The sequence below is a fragment of the Leopardus geoffroyi genome, chromosome C1 (assembly GCF_018350155.1).
Source record: "Leopardus geoffroyi isolate Oge1 chromosome C1, O.geoffroyi_Oge1_pat1.0, whole genome shotgun sequence".
Taxonomy (NCBI): domain Eukaryota; kingdom Metazoa; phylum Chordata; class Mammalia; order Carnivora; family Felidae; genus Leopardus; species Leopardus geoffroyi.
The window spans coordinates 17,422,575-17,439,982 of NC_059328.1; the positions used below are offsets into that span (position 1 = coordinate 17,422,575).

Sequence of the window (17,408 nt, forward strand, 5' to 3'; positions counted from 1 at the left end):
TGGGTGGCGCAGTCGGTTAGGCATCCGACTTCAGCCAGGTCACGATCTCGCGGTCCGTGAGTTCGAGCCCCGCATCAGGCTCTGGGCTGATGGCTCAGAGCCTGGAGCCTGTTTCCGATTCTGTGTCTCCCTCTCTCTCTGCCCCTCCCCCGTTCATGCTCTGTCTCTCTCTGTCCCAAAAATAAATAAACGTTGAAAAAAAAATTAAAAAAAAATAAATAAAAACAACATTTGATTTTCCTCAAACTTCCACACAGTTCCCACCCTGAGTTGTAGGACATCAAAAGAAGCCAAGATTCCTACATCATCAGGACTCAAAGGACCCTAAGAAAACATCAAGTGCAACCTTTTCATTGTATGGGTGGGAAGCCTGAGGCTTAGAGGAGCCCAGGGTTGCACTGCTCAGCCATGTTAGACACTGTTGGTACCCACCATGCTCCCTCTGTCTACCTATCCTCACTTGGAGGTCACAGCAGGCAATTCCTGGATGCACATCCAACACCTTCCCACGTGTCCTGAATGAGGGTTCAGAGCAGGCTGGAGGTGCTTGGGAATGGACACCCCCCAGGAAGGACCCCGCAACCAGCGGGAGACCAGACTTGGTGGTAAACACACCATTTTTTTCACTTTCAGTGGGACAACTTGAAGACATGTTCTTATATATTTATTTACTTTTTAAGTAATCTCCATGCCCAACACGGGCCTCGAACTCTCGGCCCTGAGATCAAGAGTCGCACACTCCACTGATCGAGCCAGCCAGGAGCCTGAAGATATGTTCTAATCAATACAGTCCCCAAGATAAGTCCTAGTTGTTCCCGGTGGTAGCCCCTCATTAATACAACTTCTATTGCGTTTGACCTACGGTTCCACTCCCTACTTCCTTATTATGTTTCCTGGGGTCACGTCACAATAAACTATTGGTCCCCAAAGCTTTTGTCTCAGGGAAAGTCAAACTGAGACAAGGGCTGTGGCAGACCTCAACTACGGGTCTCCTGACTCCCCGTCCAACAGGCTTTCTCTGCACCAGTGTTTCTTAACCTGGGCACCACTAGCATTCTGGATGGGATAATGCATTGTTGTGGGGCTGACCTGTGTATTGCAGGATGGTGACCAGTATCTCTGACCTCTAGCCACTAGATGCCAGCAGCGCCTTCCAGTTGGGAACAGTCAAAAAAAAAAAAAAAGTCTCTGCATTGCCAAACGTCCCTTGGGGCAAAATCATCCCTGTTCTACACCAGGCCCAGCTCCCTTAACAGGTCCAGAGAAAGAGTTCCAGGCCCTAGAATTCCCACCCGCTTCCCTAATGCTCTTCAGATCACATAAATGAAACCACTGGAATTTAATAAAACAAAAATCTTTTATTAGAGATGAGTGAAATAACAAGTCTGAGATGAACAAAACCAGACACTGGAGGCTCAGAAGACAACCCTGTTCCTGTGGGATCCCAGACCAGTCAGGTCGCCATCCAGGGTAAACAGTTCAGCCTCCTGGGCCAGACTGCTTCGTTGGCCATTGGCACCCTCCAGCCTCTTCTATTTGGCCTGGCCCATCCTTGCCAGGGCCTCATGCCCAGTGCCCATAAAGCTGTTAGAGATTGATGATGGCTTAAGTGTACCTGTTTTCTAACATGGGGCTGAAAGTCATGGTGGAATTTCTGGCAAGGGGAAGGAGAAACTTTATTTCCTGCTCTCCCTTCCTATTATTTTCCTTCCTCCTTTCTTAGCTCTTTCCTCCCCCAAGACTGGAAGGCTCCTGAGTTGACCGAAGAAAAAGGAGAGAAGTGAAGATCGATCATCTCCGACCATTCCTTTTCTTCCCGCTAAATCGAGGAGAGTAGGCAAATGGGGGTTACTCCTAGTCTACCTCCCGGCTGGGGAATATAACAGAGGTGCCTGGGAAGGCTGCGCTGTCCCTTGAAAGGAGTACTCTTCAGATTATTTACTTAACAGCCAGTTCAGCATGAGCACTGGCCAAGCAGAAGGCACGCAAGCTATAGACAACTGCAGGGTCTCACCGGTGTAAGCCAGCCGACGGTCTGCCCCTGGGCCGAGGACCATCCCCTGGGATCTAGCCCTGCCCATTCCCAAGCCCAGCCTTGGGGACCAGCTTCCCAGCAAGGGACCACATCTGCAAGACCCTTGTCTTACTTGTGTGACATCTGGACATAGAGAGAAACTCAGGAAAGGAGTCCTAGACTAATGAATGTCCAAGAAGGCAGCCCTTTGTCGGGTAGAATCCCTGGTCTGGACATGAAGCATCAAGGTAGGCCGGTCTCACTCTTACGGAGCCCCCAGACTGACAGAAGAAGATGAGAGACTGAGAATTCTCAAGATGGAGAGTAGCTCAAGAATCTCAGACCCAGCCCTCTGGCTCCCTGGCCTCTGGGCAGTGATGGGATAGAGGGGAAGGAGCCACCATCGGCCCTAACATGGAAGGGCCCAGTGTCCTGGGCAAGGGGTATGGGCCCACGGCAGGGAGGAAGGCCGGCCACGGAGGCACAAGGGACAGAGACAGCAAGACCCAAGGGAACGGACGCCTCAGTTCCCCAGTCTTGCGGGTTCAAGTCCTAGCTCTGGACATTGGGGCCCAAACATGGGGTAGTTCAGGCATGCAAAGGCCAGCAAGGAGCTAGTCTTGCAAAAGCTGCGCAGAGTTTCCAGGAGAACCCCCCTCCTTGAGCCCTCTCCTTCAGTGAAGCCAACCTGGGGATAGAAGAATGAAAATTGATAGTTTCTAAGTACCTATATTATATATTTTTAAAAATTTTTAATGTTTATTTATTTTTGAGAGACAGAGAGCGAGAGAGCGTGCAAGTGGGGCAGCGGCAGGGGCAGAGGGAGACACAGAATCCTAGGCAGGCTCCGGGCTCTGAGGATCAGCACAGAGCCTGACACAGGGCTCGAACTCATGAACCGCAAGATCATGACCTTTGCTGAAGTCGGACACTTAACCAACTGAGTCGCCCCGGCGCCCCGTCTAAGTACTTTTATTATATACCAGCTGTTTATCTCACTCAGTTTCACCACCGTCCTGTCATGGATAGATGAAATTATCCCCATTTAACAGACAATGAAACTGAGGCTTAAAGAAGTGAAGCCACTTTTCCAAGGCCTCCACACTCTGAAGCCCGGCTTCTTCTTAGCATGCATGTCTCAACAACAAGTATCGGCTAAATGCTGGGTGACAGATACCTGGTTGTGGACACAGATTTGTGTCTGGTGCCTGACTTTGATACAGTGAGGGTGGCGATTCCTCAGAGGGACCCGGTTCCTGCCCCTGCTGCCTCCCGCTCCCAGCACTGACACCCACGACCACCCCTGAGGAATCCCCGGGGGAACAAGGAACAGGCAGTTTTATTCTCAGCCCAACTGGCTCTGTCCTGTGCCCACTCCCAGTTCCTCAACTAACTATGGGTCGCTGTGAGAGGCTTCGTGATCCAGCAGAGAGAAGTCGGATTAAGGATGAGAGCCCTTGCCTGGTCCCTGTCACATGCCTCTGTGCCTGGGAGTTGGCAGTCTCAGCAGATTCCTACAAGGGGACAGTCGGGCACACTAAAGACTGGTACACAGCCACCCTAATCCTGCCTCATCTGCAGGGAGGTGAGACCTTCTCTGAGCCTCCAGCCTGGTTGACAGGGGTTCGCTCAGCCTCCCCGGAGAGACGCCAGGGCTTGGGCATCACCACCTCTGCCATCCCTCAAGGCCTGGGCTCTCCCCAGCTGCATGTGTCCTGGGCTGTGGTGGGAAGGGCAGGCACTGACCAAACTGCGGCCACCTGCTCTCATATGTACCCCAGTCATGGGGAGAGGTCCCCCACCCCAACCACCTCCCGTTGACCCCCTTGGCCTCCCACGTGTCCTGCCACCGCCCCTCAAACCATGGTCCCAGAGCTCATACCAGCGTGTTCCTTCTGCACGGAGGCTGTCTGGCTGAGGGACAGTCTTCCAGGCTCCGGCCCACCCCGCCGGTAGGAGCGGGTGCTCTCGGAGCTGGAAGGCAGGGAAAGGTCAATGTGACCTCACACTGAGAGCCCCTTAGTGTGGGGGAAAAGAGCTCAGGTATAGGCTGGGGCCTAAGCAGGTGGGTAGAGAACCCCTCGAGGCCCCCAGGCTTAGAACTGACTCCCGAGGGCTCTGGAGATTTCCCCGTACCTACCCCCCAAACTGCAAACTGAAAGGGCTTGTTTCCAGGGAAGGGGGGACTGGATCCTGCGCTGGAGGTGGGAACACAGCAGAGATCCCACTGAGAGCCTCTAGACTCCCGCCTCTAGACAGGAGGGACGAAGCCTTCACTTGGCCTCCAGCAGTCTGGGTCTCAGGCTCCTTCCCAGACTCAGGAGCAGGTGTGTGAGGGGCAGGGGGCCCACTCACCCTCCACTCAAGGGCTAGCATTCTGTGTTAGTCATGGGCCTCAGAGCAGGGAGGTATCCCAGGCCTTAGGTAGGCACCACTGACAGGTGGGGAAATACATGATGTGCAGAGGGATGGGGGAGACTTGCCCAGCTGGGCCCTCACCTGAACTTGACCGGGGGATACATCTCCGTGGGGGTGGTTCCAGATGTCAGGCTGGGGCGGGAGGGGCCCGGGGGCTCCCAGAGGCCCTCCTCAGAGCTCAGTGGGGGGGTTTGGCTGGGACCTCCAGCTTCCCCAGGGCTTGTGAGGCTGGAAGGGGTGGAGGCTGGACTGCCCAGGCTCTCAGGGGCCCCAGAAGGCTCTAAGCTCAGGCTGGGGACTTCGGAACGATCTAGAATCAGAAATGATAAAGCCTGTCTTTATCACTTACTCTGTTCTCAATTCAAAGCAGTCCTTGGCCTCAAGGATCTATGGCTGTCCCCACTCCCGGATGCCACCCACCTCCCCGGTGGTCCCCTTCAGCTCCTCCCCACCATGCCCAGTCTCATTTGCTATGATGGCCAGGCCACACTGATGCACTTTTGGCTTCTACCCCTCCTGCCCCTCAGTCTCAGTCTGGACTCTTCTGCTCATTCCCCAGGCTCAACGCAGATGCTACCCAGACAGGATGCCTTCCCCAACCACTCCCCAGTCCCAACAGGACACGCTCCCTCCCTCGCCTGAGCTCCCAGAACAAGGCTGTTCGTTCTTTCAACAAACAGTTCTTGAGAAGAGCCAGGTGCTGTGCTAGGCGCAGGAGAAATACTAGTCAACGGAACACTCCTGTCCTCTTGAGATTTACATTCTTTGTGTGTGTGGGGGGGTGGGGGGTGGGGTGGGGGGGGCGGGGATTTACGTTCTATACCATTGTGTCTATTATTGTAATGAACTGCATTCCAGCTTCTATCTCCCCCACTAGACTGTGTCTCAGTAGCTCCCCAAATACTGGAGACACAGTAGATGGTCAATAAATGCTTCTCTCTCTTTTTATTTAAGGAAAGCATTGAAGAATTTGGAATAAGACAGACCTGGGTTTGAATCCCACATCGGGGACGTATTAGCTGTGGGATTTGGGGGATGCTACTCCACATCTCTGCCCCTTTACCTGTAAGGGGGACACGATGACCTCTGCCTGACAAGAGACTATGAGGGTGATATGAGCTCACACACGCACCCTTAACTCAATGCGCTGGTGACAGTGAATGGTATGATGAGCATTTTTCTGGGCAGCCAGTCATACCTCCACTGGTATGTCCCACACGCCCTTGGACCATGGTCCGAGAAGGGTTTTTGACCGGCAAGGGCGGGGGGCAGGCCTCACTCTCGCTCTGAGGGGCAGCTGGTCCCAGGGTGGCGATGGCCTCGTACGTCTTGTTGCTGAGGTCGACCCTCCCACTGGCCCAGCGGGTCTGGGCTGGGGGCTTCAGAGGGCAGCGCTGCAGGGGCAAAGGCATGGGAGAAAGGATGGTGCGGTTCCTCCAGTTCAGCCCTGCCCCTCCCCACAGCGGGTCCGATCTGGCTCTTTCCATCTGCTCTCTCACGAAGGCTCGAGAGATGGGGTGAGGACCCACCTTCTCTTCTTCCTCCTCGTCACTGTCGGAGCCAGGCTCTGTGGAGAGTCCCCAGGAGTAGTCCACGTGCAGAGGGAAGGCGAGGGTCCCCGCCTGGGCCTTCTCCAGCTGCCAAAAACAAAGCCTTGGCAGTTCAGAGGGTCAGGGGCTCAGCAGAGAAAGAGGAAGGGTCAGGGGCTTCCCCTCCTTTCCTAGACCTCACCAGCTCCTCACACTCCTTGTGCTGCTTCTTCCTGGCTATGTCCAGAGCTGTCTCTCCTGCCTCGTTCACTGTGAGGGGTAAAGTTAGGGGTCAGGGTCAAAAGACATTATAGATTAGAGGTTAAGATGGGCCTCTGGAATCAGACTGCGCTTGAATCTCGGCTCTGCTACTTCCTGGCTGTGTGATCTTGGGCAAGTCACTTAGCCTCTCTGGGCCTTGATTTGCTCATCTACCAAATGAGTATAATACTCATACCCTTCTGATGAGGTTGTTGTGAGGCTCTTGTGCCAAGAGCACTTGGCACCTTACCAGGCACATGTTAAACAGTAAATCAATAGTGGCTACTATAATCACTATTATTTGAACTCAGCTAATATTCATTTGCTTAAATACTTTCAGACACATTCTCTTTTTTTTTTTTTTTATCTTCTTAGCAGTTCTACTTGGTCTGTGGTATTATACCCATTTTGCACATGAGGAAGCTGAGGTTCAACAGATGAATGGACAGATCCCGAGGTCACAGAGGTGGTCAGAGGCAAGCTGGGATTAGGACCCGAGTCTGTCTGCAAAGCCCCTGCTTGTTACCAGGGCTCTCCATCTGGGAAGAAGGCAGGAAGTGCCACACGAGGGGTAGTAAGGAACCGGAAGTCCGGTAGAGGAGGCGTCGGGGCCCCACCTGTGCCGACCGAAGCTCTCCCTTTCAGCAGCAGCTTGAGGCAGTCGGGCTGATTGTAGAGAGCAGCGCAGTGCGCGGGACTGTTCCCGTCAGCAGCCTTGGTGTCCAGGTGACCTCTGGGGTGGGGGGCCAGGGAGGGAGGAAGGAAGGGGAACAGACAGGCAAAGGGGTCCAAGTCAGGGGGGGAAAAGAGGGAAGGGGGAAGGGGAACGGAGAAGAGAAAGGAACAAGGGGGAGTATGAGGAGGTGGGCAGATGGGCAGGGAGGTTCTCACCCATTTTGGATGATGAAATCCACCAGGGGCAGGGAGGCCTGGGTGGCGACTCTGATAGCCAAGTGCAGGGCAAGCTCTCCGGGTGCCTGGGTACACAGCCACACCTCTGAGTTTCCCCCAGTTCACCTGCCCCCAATCCAGTATTACCCTCCTGAACTCTCGCTGCCCTGGACACCTCCCGACATAAAGCTGCCAGAACCCTGAGAGAGGAGACCACAGAGACCATTCGTTCACTGCTTCCTTCATTGGCTCTGCCTCCTCTTACCCCCAACAACAGGTGCTTCCCAGCCTTGGTTCTTAGCCCTGGGCTCTCTCTGCTCCTCTCTCTCACTGGCCCCTTGAGACCTCAGCTAACCTCATACTTTCAGCTATATCACTCACGTGTAGGCTGTTCCAAATTCTTACCTCACCTAAGTGCTGCACCCTCGCTGCCCACTGGGAAGCCCCACCCACAAAGACATGACATTCGATTTTTTCACGTAAGGTCAGCAACTCCTGTCAATTTATCCATTCACATGTCTCGGATACCCTTCCCCTCCCGGCTCACTGGAGTCGCCAATGCAATAGCCTTCCCTGATCTACTCTGACGCACCCTTACCCATTTCCAAGGCTAGTCGAGGAAACAGAAAGATACTAATATTCATTGCACACATATTATATGCCTGGCCCTTTATATACATAACTTAATTCCCACTTCTACCCCGTGGGTGCTATCATCAACTCATTTTACAAATGAGAAAACGAGACTCAGAGAGCTAGAGCTGTGCTCTAGATCACACAGCTTGGAAAAGCCAGAGAGCCAGGAGTCTGGCCCAGGTCTGCTCGACTGAAGTGCTCGGTCCCATTAACCCCTCTGCCGGGTGGGATTTGAGCAGATGTCAGAGGCGGGGCAGGGGGTGAGGGGAAGAGCTGATCCTGGAGAAAGGCTGGGGAGTATGAGAGAGCGGGTGGGGTATAAGTGGCCCTTGGAGGTGGTTCTCACCTGGCCCTCAGGCCCAGGCAGCAGCTGTCCAAAGTCCTGCCCGTTAGCGAAGGCCTCCAGTACTGACAGGAGGTCCCGGTTGCAAATGGCCGTCCGCAGTCTCTGAGGCTCGGGTGCGCACCGGCGGGCAAACCTGTGTTCCACGTACTTGGCCACAATATAGTCCCTGCGCGAGCTCCTGCCGAAGTCAACCACAATCTCAGAGCAAGGGCCGTTTCCACCCAGCTGACCCCTGGAACCCTCCCACAGGAGATACGGATCTCCTTTTCCCCAGAACCACGTCCTAGACCTTCCAGATCTGAGGCTCCCTTCTCCCCAGACTTCTGGTCCAAGATCCTCCTGAGACCACGGGAGCTGGAAAAGCAGAATCCCCAGCCGGGATGTCCCCCCTCCACCGGATAATCCCCTTACATGTCACTCTCAGCGGAGGGCTTAGGGCCTCCATGTGAGGGCAGCTGGGCCTCCATAACCTCATTGAAGCGAGTGTTTCCGATGTTCAAGGCCAGCTGGGGTCGCAGGAAAGTGGGGGGGGGTAAGACCGGTGGTTAGGACAGCGCCCCCTGGAGGACTGAGCCTCCGGAAGCCCCCGCCCCACATCACCCCCTTCCCAGCACGTCAGGATCCTGCCCCACCTCTCCAGGGCCCACAATCTCAGGTTGAGCCAGTGGACCCAGTCCAGCCTCCGACCAGGCCCCGCCCCCAATGTCACCGCTGGCCCCGCCCCACCCTCACCAGCAGCTCGGAGGGGCCCAGCAGGTCCAAGGTGAGGGACTGCATGCGCGAGAAGCGCACACCCAGCTCGCGGTGGACGCCGGAGCACTGGATGCAGGTGAGCACGCCCAGGTTGGTGCTGAGCCACGTGGGGTCTGCAAGGTGGAGAAGCTTGAGCCTGGGGGTGGGGGGATGGGGGGGGATGGGGACCCCTCCCCCCTTCCCCCCCGCCCCTCCCCTCCACTGCCACCTCCCTCCCCGCCCCGTCCACTGGCTGACCTGCAGCTCCGCAGTCGCAGCACTGGCCATTTCCGGGCCTGCTCTTCACCTCCGCGATGAGCAGCTTCGTGAGGTCCTGGGGCTCCCCATCCAGCCCAGCGCCCCCCCAGGGCCCCGGGCCGCCGCTGGGCTCCCCGAGGAAGGCACTGCTCAAGGCCTCGTCCTTGCTGTTCTGTAGCACTGACACCCACCTGCGGAGAGCATGCCGGGGGCGGGGGGCCTGGGAGTGACACCCGCGGGGGTGGGGTCCCCAGAGGCTGGGAGGTAGCTAGGGCTTCCCTGACCCCACCCCCAGGCTGGCCGTGGGGAGTCACTCACGCCTCACACTCATGTTCATCCTCTGCCTGGAAGTGGTATGTCCTGTTGTCTGTGGGGAGACCAACGTGTGTCTGGTCCACAGAAATCCTGTGGACCTTCTCTGGGCCCAGGGAGCCCTCAACCAAACAGCTGGGCCCGGGTGGGGGGATGGGGGGGGGCGCTTTTGTCCCTGAGGAGCCAGGCTCTGCAGAACTGGGGTGGGGAGAGTAATGACAGTGGCCAGTAGCACAGGCAGTTTCTCAGAAGTCACAACAAGAAGCCTCTGTGTGAAACCCCAGTTACGGGGTCCAGGGAACAAGACCCCACCCAGCTCAGAGGCAGAGTATCCTCCGAACCTACTGCCATCACCCCACTTGGGCCCTCGGCCTCCTCCTGTCTGGTCTCCTTGCTCCCCAACTCCCCCTTCCCCCAACCTGTACCGGCTGCCAGATTGTTGTGCCCAAGGTTCCAATCTAATCATGCCACCCCCTGCTCCAGGACACCCCGTGGCTCCCTATTACCAGGAAATCAGGTCGAAACCTTTAAGAGGCATTTCCCGGGTCTCATCTCCCATCGCTCTCCTCTGTGAACCCTACACTCTGGCCAGACTGGTCAGACTCATTGTCCTGCCCCCATGTCTTTTATCATGCCAGTCCTGCCTCCTGAAATGTCTGCCCCCAAACTCTGTGTTGTGTGTTCTTCAAGGCTGCGCTCAAATGCTCTCTGGCCCAAACAGCCTTTCCTGATTCCTCACAGCAGGGCAGGGCTTCCGCTCCCTAATCTTTGACAGTGCTGTATCTGCCCCTCTCTTCTGGATACATCCCTGCCAGAGAGAGCTCCCTAGGATGAGATCTGGGTCTTTCTCAGCCTGCACTGGTCCCCATGTAAAGCCTGGCATCAAAGCCTCCAAAGGATGGAGACTGAAACTTCTAAAGAAATGATAATTTTGAAAGCCCAATTACCCCAATCCGTTCAAATATACTTTACAGAAATAATCGTATTTAATGTGGGATGGGGGTACATTTTAATGTTTAATGGGATGTGGGGTGTACCCTCTAGAAAGAGCATCCAGGGCCTAAGGAGTCTGATGGCCGCAGCAGCAGCTATTTGATAAACACACGTGGGATTGGACAGAGACCCCTAACTGCAGCCTCCTGGGAGCTGACAGGTCTCTTCGAGAAGCCCTAGGCAGTTGTTGGAGAGCAAACAGGGACTACTCACGGGTCACCAGGTCAAAGCACTTTTTCTCCTCAGCGTTTGGCCTCACTTGGCACGTCAGCAGGGTCAGCTTCACGGGGGGCCTGTTTATCTGTGGGAGTTGGGGGACAGAGGATTTACATGTTACCCTCTGGGCCTCCCAAATCCTTAGGCCTCTGTTTCCCAATCTGTTAAATGGCTATAATAGTCCTGTTCCAGTTCACATCTCCTCTCTCCCAGCACCTCAGGGATGGTGGAGTGTGGGCCAAGACTACGTTGGGAGCTTTCAATCCCATCCTTCCTCCCACAGGGGGTCTCCAGCCACCTGGATCCAGGTTTGGGGGCCAGTGCTAGAGGGAGGGCTTGTTCTGACCAGTGAGGAGAGGACCTATTGAGCCCTGGGACCCCCTCTCTCCTCCAGGCCTCACCGTGCTGTGTGAGATGGTCAGGCAGCCGTACTTGACTCCACACTTCCTTTTCTGCCAGACTCTTCGAATTCTAGAGCCCAGAGGGACAGAGAGACACTGACCCAAGGCTCACGCCCAACTCCCCCGTATCAGAAAACACAGCCCTGGACCAGGTCTCCAGCCCCACCTGTATGACCTCCAGCCACACCTCTTCACCTCTTCCATCCCCCGACTCCTACGCCCCTCACTTTCTGGGGCTCCCTTCTGATGGAGGAGACCTAGTCCTGCCCTGAGGAAGCTCCCAGTCTGATGGGGGAAACACAGCCCCCACTCTCTGGGAATCCTTATTCTAAAGGGGAACATGTGACCCTGGCCCTCTGAGAGCTTCTAGTCTGATGAAGGAGACACTGCTCCCAACCCTTAGGGAGCTCCTAGTCTGACAGGAGCATCAGGCCCTTGACCACACCGATGCATTGTGATTGAGGATAAAGCAAGATAGATATTGAGACCCCCAAAACAGAAATTAGCAAACCCACAATCCAAAGCTACTTAGTACTTCTTTAAGAGGTGAATATTAATTGGTATAACAAAGCTATTCTTCTCTGATAAAAGCTGATTAGTAAACAGAAACACGAATACATCCCCCGGAGCCTTTGCATTTCACAGACTGATTTTTTTTTTTTTTTTTTTTTTTTTTTTTTTTTTACACCAGGGAGCAAGGCACAGTCAACACTTTCATTTCCAGGCATATTCCGTATATTAGAGAGGTTAAGGGTAAAGGCATGGGGACAGCGTAGGGCCTAATAAGTGTTCAGTAAGGGCTAGCTGCTACTATTATTCTTTTTCAAGTTAAGAACAACCAGTAAGTTCCAGAAGGAGTTCATGTGCCTAGGATTCTGAAGATATTGCACTGCTAGAGCGGAGGCTGCTGGAACCCTCAGAGTCTATGCAAATGATGAGAACAGTCCCCCGGGGCGGCTCCCCCAACCATTGTTTACTGGCCGTGTGGCTTTGGGCAAGTTACTTGAGCTCTCCGAGTGACTTACCCGTCACTTTTCTTGTACAGAAAGCCCACCTTCTCCGTCCCAAACTGCTTGTTGCCTTGGTGCTGATGGATGCTGTAGCCACCTCCTGAGTTCTTCCGGCTCAGATTCTCCTGTTCCTCGGACACGCAAAGGACAACTTAGGGCGTCTGGGAAGAGCCTCACTGCGCAGGGGTCTCACTCAGGGAGACTTCTCAAGGGCCCCTTGAAGTGGGGTCTTCCTTCTCTCCCTCCCTCCATGGCCGGCCTTGGGAGAAGGCATTCATGTGGGCATGACTGAGGGGCTGACCTCTCTGCTCTCAAGCTGCAGTGTCCCTCGGAGGGAGTCCCGGAGCTGGGTCAGCTTCTGTAGCTCCTCCTCCTGGGCTTGACGCAGCTATGGGACAGAAGGTAGGACCCCGCTGTCAGCCCACAGAGGTGCCGGGTGCACAGCCCGGACCAAGACTTGCAGGGCAGCAGCCTTGCTCTCTGGGCAGGGGCCAGCTCTTCCACACCCCCAGATTCTCCCGGGAAGACAGAGGACTTGACCGTGTGCCCAAGGGTGAGGCCCGACTTACTGCATGTACAGAGGCTGCCAGCTTCTCGATGAAGGGGGACAGGCTCTGAGCGGCCTTCCAGCCATCTTGGAAAAAGCTAAGAGGCGTGAGGCCAAACGGGGGGCAAGAAAGAGGAGAATGAGGGAGGCAGGAAGGGTGAGAGAAGGTGCTCCAAGGATCACAGGGCCCCTGGGGGCAGTACAGCCTGCCTGTCGGGAGCAAGCTCTCTGGAGTCAAAGTTGTCTGGGTCCAGATCCCGCGTCCCAGCTGCGTGATGTTAGTAAATCTGAGCTGCAGTTTTCTGAGGACAAATGGGGGTTTCTCCTGGCTCCCGGGGCTGTTGGGGGACTGAGTGAGCGCAAACGTGTAAAAGTACTTAGTGGCTGATACGTGGGGAGCCCCCAGTAAAGAGGAGCCCTAGAAAACATTCCCTAGAAAGGCACAGGCGGAGTCATCGAGGGCCTGCCAGATCCTGGGGATGGGCCTTGTTTTGTATTGTCTGAAGGGTTAATGGTGAGGGCCACGGGGTGGGGGTGGGGGTGGGGACAAGGGAGAAGAAACCTACTTGTGCTGGGCGTGGAAGAACTTGATGAGGCTTTGCAGGAAATCAGGACCCTGCTTCATCTGGCTCTCCCCGGCTCTCAGCAGATACTGGGGAAAGAGCAGGGCTAAGTGTGCAGTGTGTGCAGAAGCTGAATCCTGGGGGCAAGGGGCTGCTGTCCCCACCCCGGGCTAACCTTGGCCATGACTGAACCTCGGTGATATCTCAAGTGCCATCTGGATAGGACCCCGGGGGTTCAGGAGGCGAAGAGACACATCCCAACCTCCCCTCACCCCTGCAGCGCCCCTTACCTCACACATGTGGAGCTGGAAGACGCGCCGTTCTCTCTGTGTGTCCTGGGCCACCTCCCCAGGGCTCCCTCCTGTCACTCTGGCCCGGTCCCTTTCCTTCTCCAGCCTGGCCCTAGGCCCCAAGGAAAGAGAGGCCCGAACAACTCTTGCCATAGCCCCTTTCACGACCCACCACCTCCACATGCCCCTCTCTGCCATGGGCACACGAGAGTGAGGGGGCCCTCTGGGGTGCCGGCTGTGTGGTAGGGCTGGGGTGCAATGGTGAACGAGGAGGACCCAGCTGGGGGAGAAAGACGTGAATCAAATCGCAGCCGCGAAGACTAAAACGGGGGATCCGACCTCGCCCGGCTGCTCAGGGAGTGCTGTTTGAGGTGAGATCTGAAAGGCTGAGAGGTTGCCTTGGAGGAAGCTAGGAGCATCAGACCACGTGGTAGCCGGAGGCAGGGAGCATCAGGGCTCACGGACGGAGATGGAGAGGAAGGGACTCCAGGTGAGGCACAGAGGGGCCAGATCAGGCGGGGCCTAATTCAGATCATTGCTCCCAAGGGCGATGGGAAGGAGCTGAAGGCTTTTATGCAGGAAGGCGACAGGCTTAGATTAGGGCCAGGTGGGGTTTGGGGTGACCAGTCTGATTTTGCTGGAAGGATCAGTGGCTCAGGGGATCAGTAGGTACCTTCATACTTCTGAAGCTTCCCATCTAAAGCTTAGAAAACCTTTGTCTTTTTCTTTGTGAGCAAAGACAGCTTGTAGCTAAGAGTAACCTGGGCCTTCCCCCTACAGATCTCAAGGGTTGGCTGTTTTCCCTCTTTGGGGGTGGCTGGATCTGTTTGTAAATGATTTCCTGGAAATCCCACGCCCATCAGACCACCCACTCTCAGCCGGGAGAGTGTTTCCACATCTGGGGCTGGGCACATGTAACCACAAATCTTCTGTAAAGGAGATGTCTTGCTTATCAGTTTTGCTTCCAAGTAGGTACCAGCCCTGAGCAAAGATGACAACTGTGGGATACATTACAAGTATCACTACCCCTCCCCAAGCCTCAGTCTCCTCAGCTGGGAAATGGGGATCCTTATCTGTACCCAGATGAGACAAAGTATGCAGAAGACTTAGCACACGGACGACCCTACAGCTATTATTATCATAGGTCCCTCCAGGCCTCGGTTTTCCTGTCTGTAAACTAGGGAAGCAAAGGCCTAGGCAGAGTCCTCAGGTCCATTCTGGCCTTAAAGTTCCAGGCCCTACTGAGGTCAGTGTTTACATGCAGGATCTGTCCCTGGAGACCTGTTGAGCCGTTCCTCAACCGTGGAACTACGGATGTTCTGACCAGATAATTCCTTGATATGGAGCCGTTCAGCAGATGTAGGATGTTTAGCGGCACCCCTGACCTCTACCCACTAGATGCCAGTAGCATCTCCCAGTTGTGACAGCCAGAAATGTCTACTGGGGGGGGGGGGTGCCCCTGAGTGAGCCCCACTACTCCAGAGTGGGGGTCTGTAGGTTTAAAAATTTTTTTTCTCAGGAGTAAAGCTCCCCTAAAGCTTTATGATACCCCGAGAGGGAGTCTGTGGCAGGCTGGTGGAGTTAGGGTGGGGACTGACCCTGTGAACTGGGCCGGGGTCGGGGGGGGGGGGTGGTGGTCATGGCAGATGCTATTTCAGGGGATCAGAAGATGAGCAGCAGGGAGGGGCAATGGCTAAGGCTGTGGTGTGCCCGCAGTGAGCCTGGCAGCTTGCTAAGAGGGCAGGAGACAAAGCAGGCAGAGCGGCTGGGAGGGGTGGGGGCATCTCCCATGCACACTGCTAACCTCATCTTTCACTAGTAAAAGTGAAAAATAAGCTAGATGGCTATCAGTGGGAAATAGATACATTATGCTCTGGCCATCTGTAGGAATACTATGCAGCCATTAAAAAGGATAAGGAAGGGGCGCCTGGGTGGCTCAGTCGGTTAAGCGGCCGACTTCGGCTCAGGTCATGATCTCGCGGTCCGTGAGTTCGAGCCCCACGTCAGGCTCTGTGCTGACAGCTCAGAGCTTGGAGCCTGTTTCAGATTCTGTGTCTCCCTCTCTCTGCCCCTCCCCCGTTCATGGTCTGTCTCTCTCTGTCTCAAAAATAAATAAACGTTAAAAAAAAATTATAAAAAAAAGGATAAGGAACATTTATACGTACTGGCATGGAAAGACGTCTGCTCAAGAGTAAATGGGCGAAAAGGAAGTACAACATGGGACAGTGGCTAGAAATGTGTGTACTAGATTTGAATAGCAGCTCCCTCACTTAACCTTTATGAATCTAAGCTTCAATGTCTCCCATTTCCAAAATGAAACAAATGCTGCCTGTTCTCAGATGGCATAATGCACGGTACAGTAGTCCCTGGCATACGGTAAGCCGTCAGGATTAGGATGATGCTACTGATATTGATGAGTATGATAGTAACTACTGGTGATTCCTTTAGATAATGTTTTGTTTGTCTGTTTTTAGCATGGGGTACTTCCTTATTTATTTAATATTTTTCGCACAGGCTCTAGTGGAGATTAAAGGACAGAAGCTAGTTAGCTCAGGATAGAGACGAGCTGTAAAGTGTAAATGGCTTCATGAATTACCACAGCTCTGTCCCTGCCTCAGCTAAGGTAATCTACAGAGCCATACCCTACCAGGTCTGACATGACCTCAGACTACTAGCTGGGGACTTGCTTTTTATTCCACCACACCCTTCCCAGAAAAGAGCAACTCCTATTCCCTCCCTGTCCTCAAAGGATCACCAATGTTGTAGAAACACTTCCCATGCTGGGAATATTTTATTTCCTTTGAATGGAGTTGCAGCAGAAGGAGTGAAATGAATATTGAGTGAAAAGCAGTGAAATGCTAGTTACTGAGAAGACCAAGGCAACTGGAGAAGGGGACTTCGGGGAGCAGTGTAGCATTCAGACGGGGAGCAGGCACTCCCGGTGGAGTGAGGGGGTCAGTGAGGAGGATGGAGGAGAGGAAAGGAATCAAGACGAACCATGCACCCGCTGACCTGATGCCTTGGAATCGCCTCTCCTGTGATGCCTCCCCCTACCACCCTTCCCTCCACCCGATCGAAACCACCTGTCTTGTCTGCCGCCTCAATGCCGACACTATTCTTACGGCACCGTCGCTTTGTATCTTCATTCTTTATCCACCCACCTCTCTTCTTGCTTACGAACCAGTGGGATCCACTAGGGCAGGGATTGGGGTGGCACTCTCTTCCTTATTTCTTACCTATAAATTGGGGATAATAACAGCCCCTTTCCCTGCCAAGGGGAATACATACATCAGATAACAGATGTAAAGAGCTTATCATGGTACCTAAGGTAAAAGAAGCTTATAAGTAAGTATAAGTACCAGCTACTATTATTACTAATTATTATTTTTAAGCACTAATATTGTGTTGGGCACTCTGCTAGACTCTTCACATGCTAAAGTGATAACCCCAGGAGGCAGGAATCATCACCCCATTTTATAGGTGAGGAGCCTGAGGCTGAGACAAGTCACATGTCCAAATCTCTCAGCTAGTAACTGCTGGAGCTAGGATTTGAATCCAGCATCTGGATTCAAGCCACCATCCAGTGTGTCGGATGCTCGAGGCTTGGGGACGGCACTGGTAACCAACGCTGTGTCCCAGATTTGCCCCATCCCTCCTTCCCTGTCTGGTTCCCTCTGCTGGTGACAGGCACAGTGCCTCTTTTTTTTTTTTCTTTTTTTAAAAAAATTGTATTTATTTTATTAACTTTAAAATTTTAATTCCAGTATGGTTAACGCATGGTGTTCTATTAGTTTCAGGTGTATAATACAGTGTTCGACAGTTCTAGACATTACTCTCTGCTCATCACGGTAAGTGCACTCATGAAGCCCCATCACCTAGTTCACCCACGCCCACGGTGTCTTTTCGGATAGGCCACAGTCAGAGACTGTTTCACAGAAGATGAAGCTGAGACCCAGAGGAGGGAAGGGACTGTCCAAGAACCCAAGCTGGC

General features: G+C 54.1%; 1 protein-coding gene across 1 annotated transcript in view; it reads right to left on the bottom strand.

Moving 5' to 3' along the window:
* Positions 1–1,338: 1,338 nt before the first annotated feature.
* ASAP3 (ArfGAP with SH3 domain, ankyrin repeat and PH domain 3) overlaps positions 1,339–17,408 on the bottom strand; it is a 49,163-nt gene continuing 33,093 nt past the window's right edge. The window contains 22 exon segments of the mRNA XM_045476105.1: positions 1,339–2,672; positions 2,675–2,702; positions 3,897–3,956; positions 3,958–3,988; positions 4,514–4,742; positions 5,631–5,826; positions 5,962–6,069; positions 6,164–6,231; positions 6,840–6,955; positions 7,114–7,199; positions 8,096–8,273; positions 8,507–8,601; positions 8,828–8,961; positions 9,086–9,276; positions 9,404–9,452; positions 10,604–10,691; positions 11,008–11,077; positions 12,033–12,142; positions 12,319–12,405; positions 12,587–12,662; positions 13,131–13,216; positions 13,418–13,529. Coding sequence (XP_045332061.1) covers positions 2,629–2,672; positions 2,675–2,702; positions 3,897–3,956; positions 3,958–3,988; positions 4,514–4,742; positions 5,631–5,826; positions 5,962–6,069; positions 6,164–6,231; positions 6,840–6,955; positions 7,114–7,199; positions 8,096–8,273; positions 8,507–8,601; positions 8,828–8,961; positions 9,086–9,276; positions 9,404–9,452; positions 10,604–10,691; positions 11,008–11,077; positions 12,033–12,142; positions 12,319–12,405; positions 12,587–12,662; positions 13,131–13,216; positions 13,418–13,529 — 2,242 coding nt within the window. The 3' untranslated portion in view covers positions 1,339–2,628.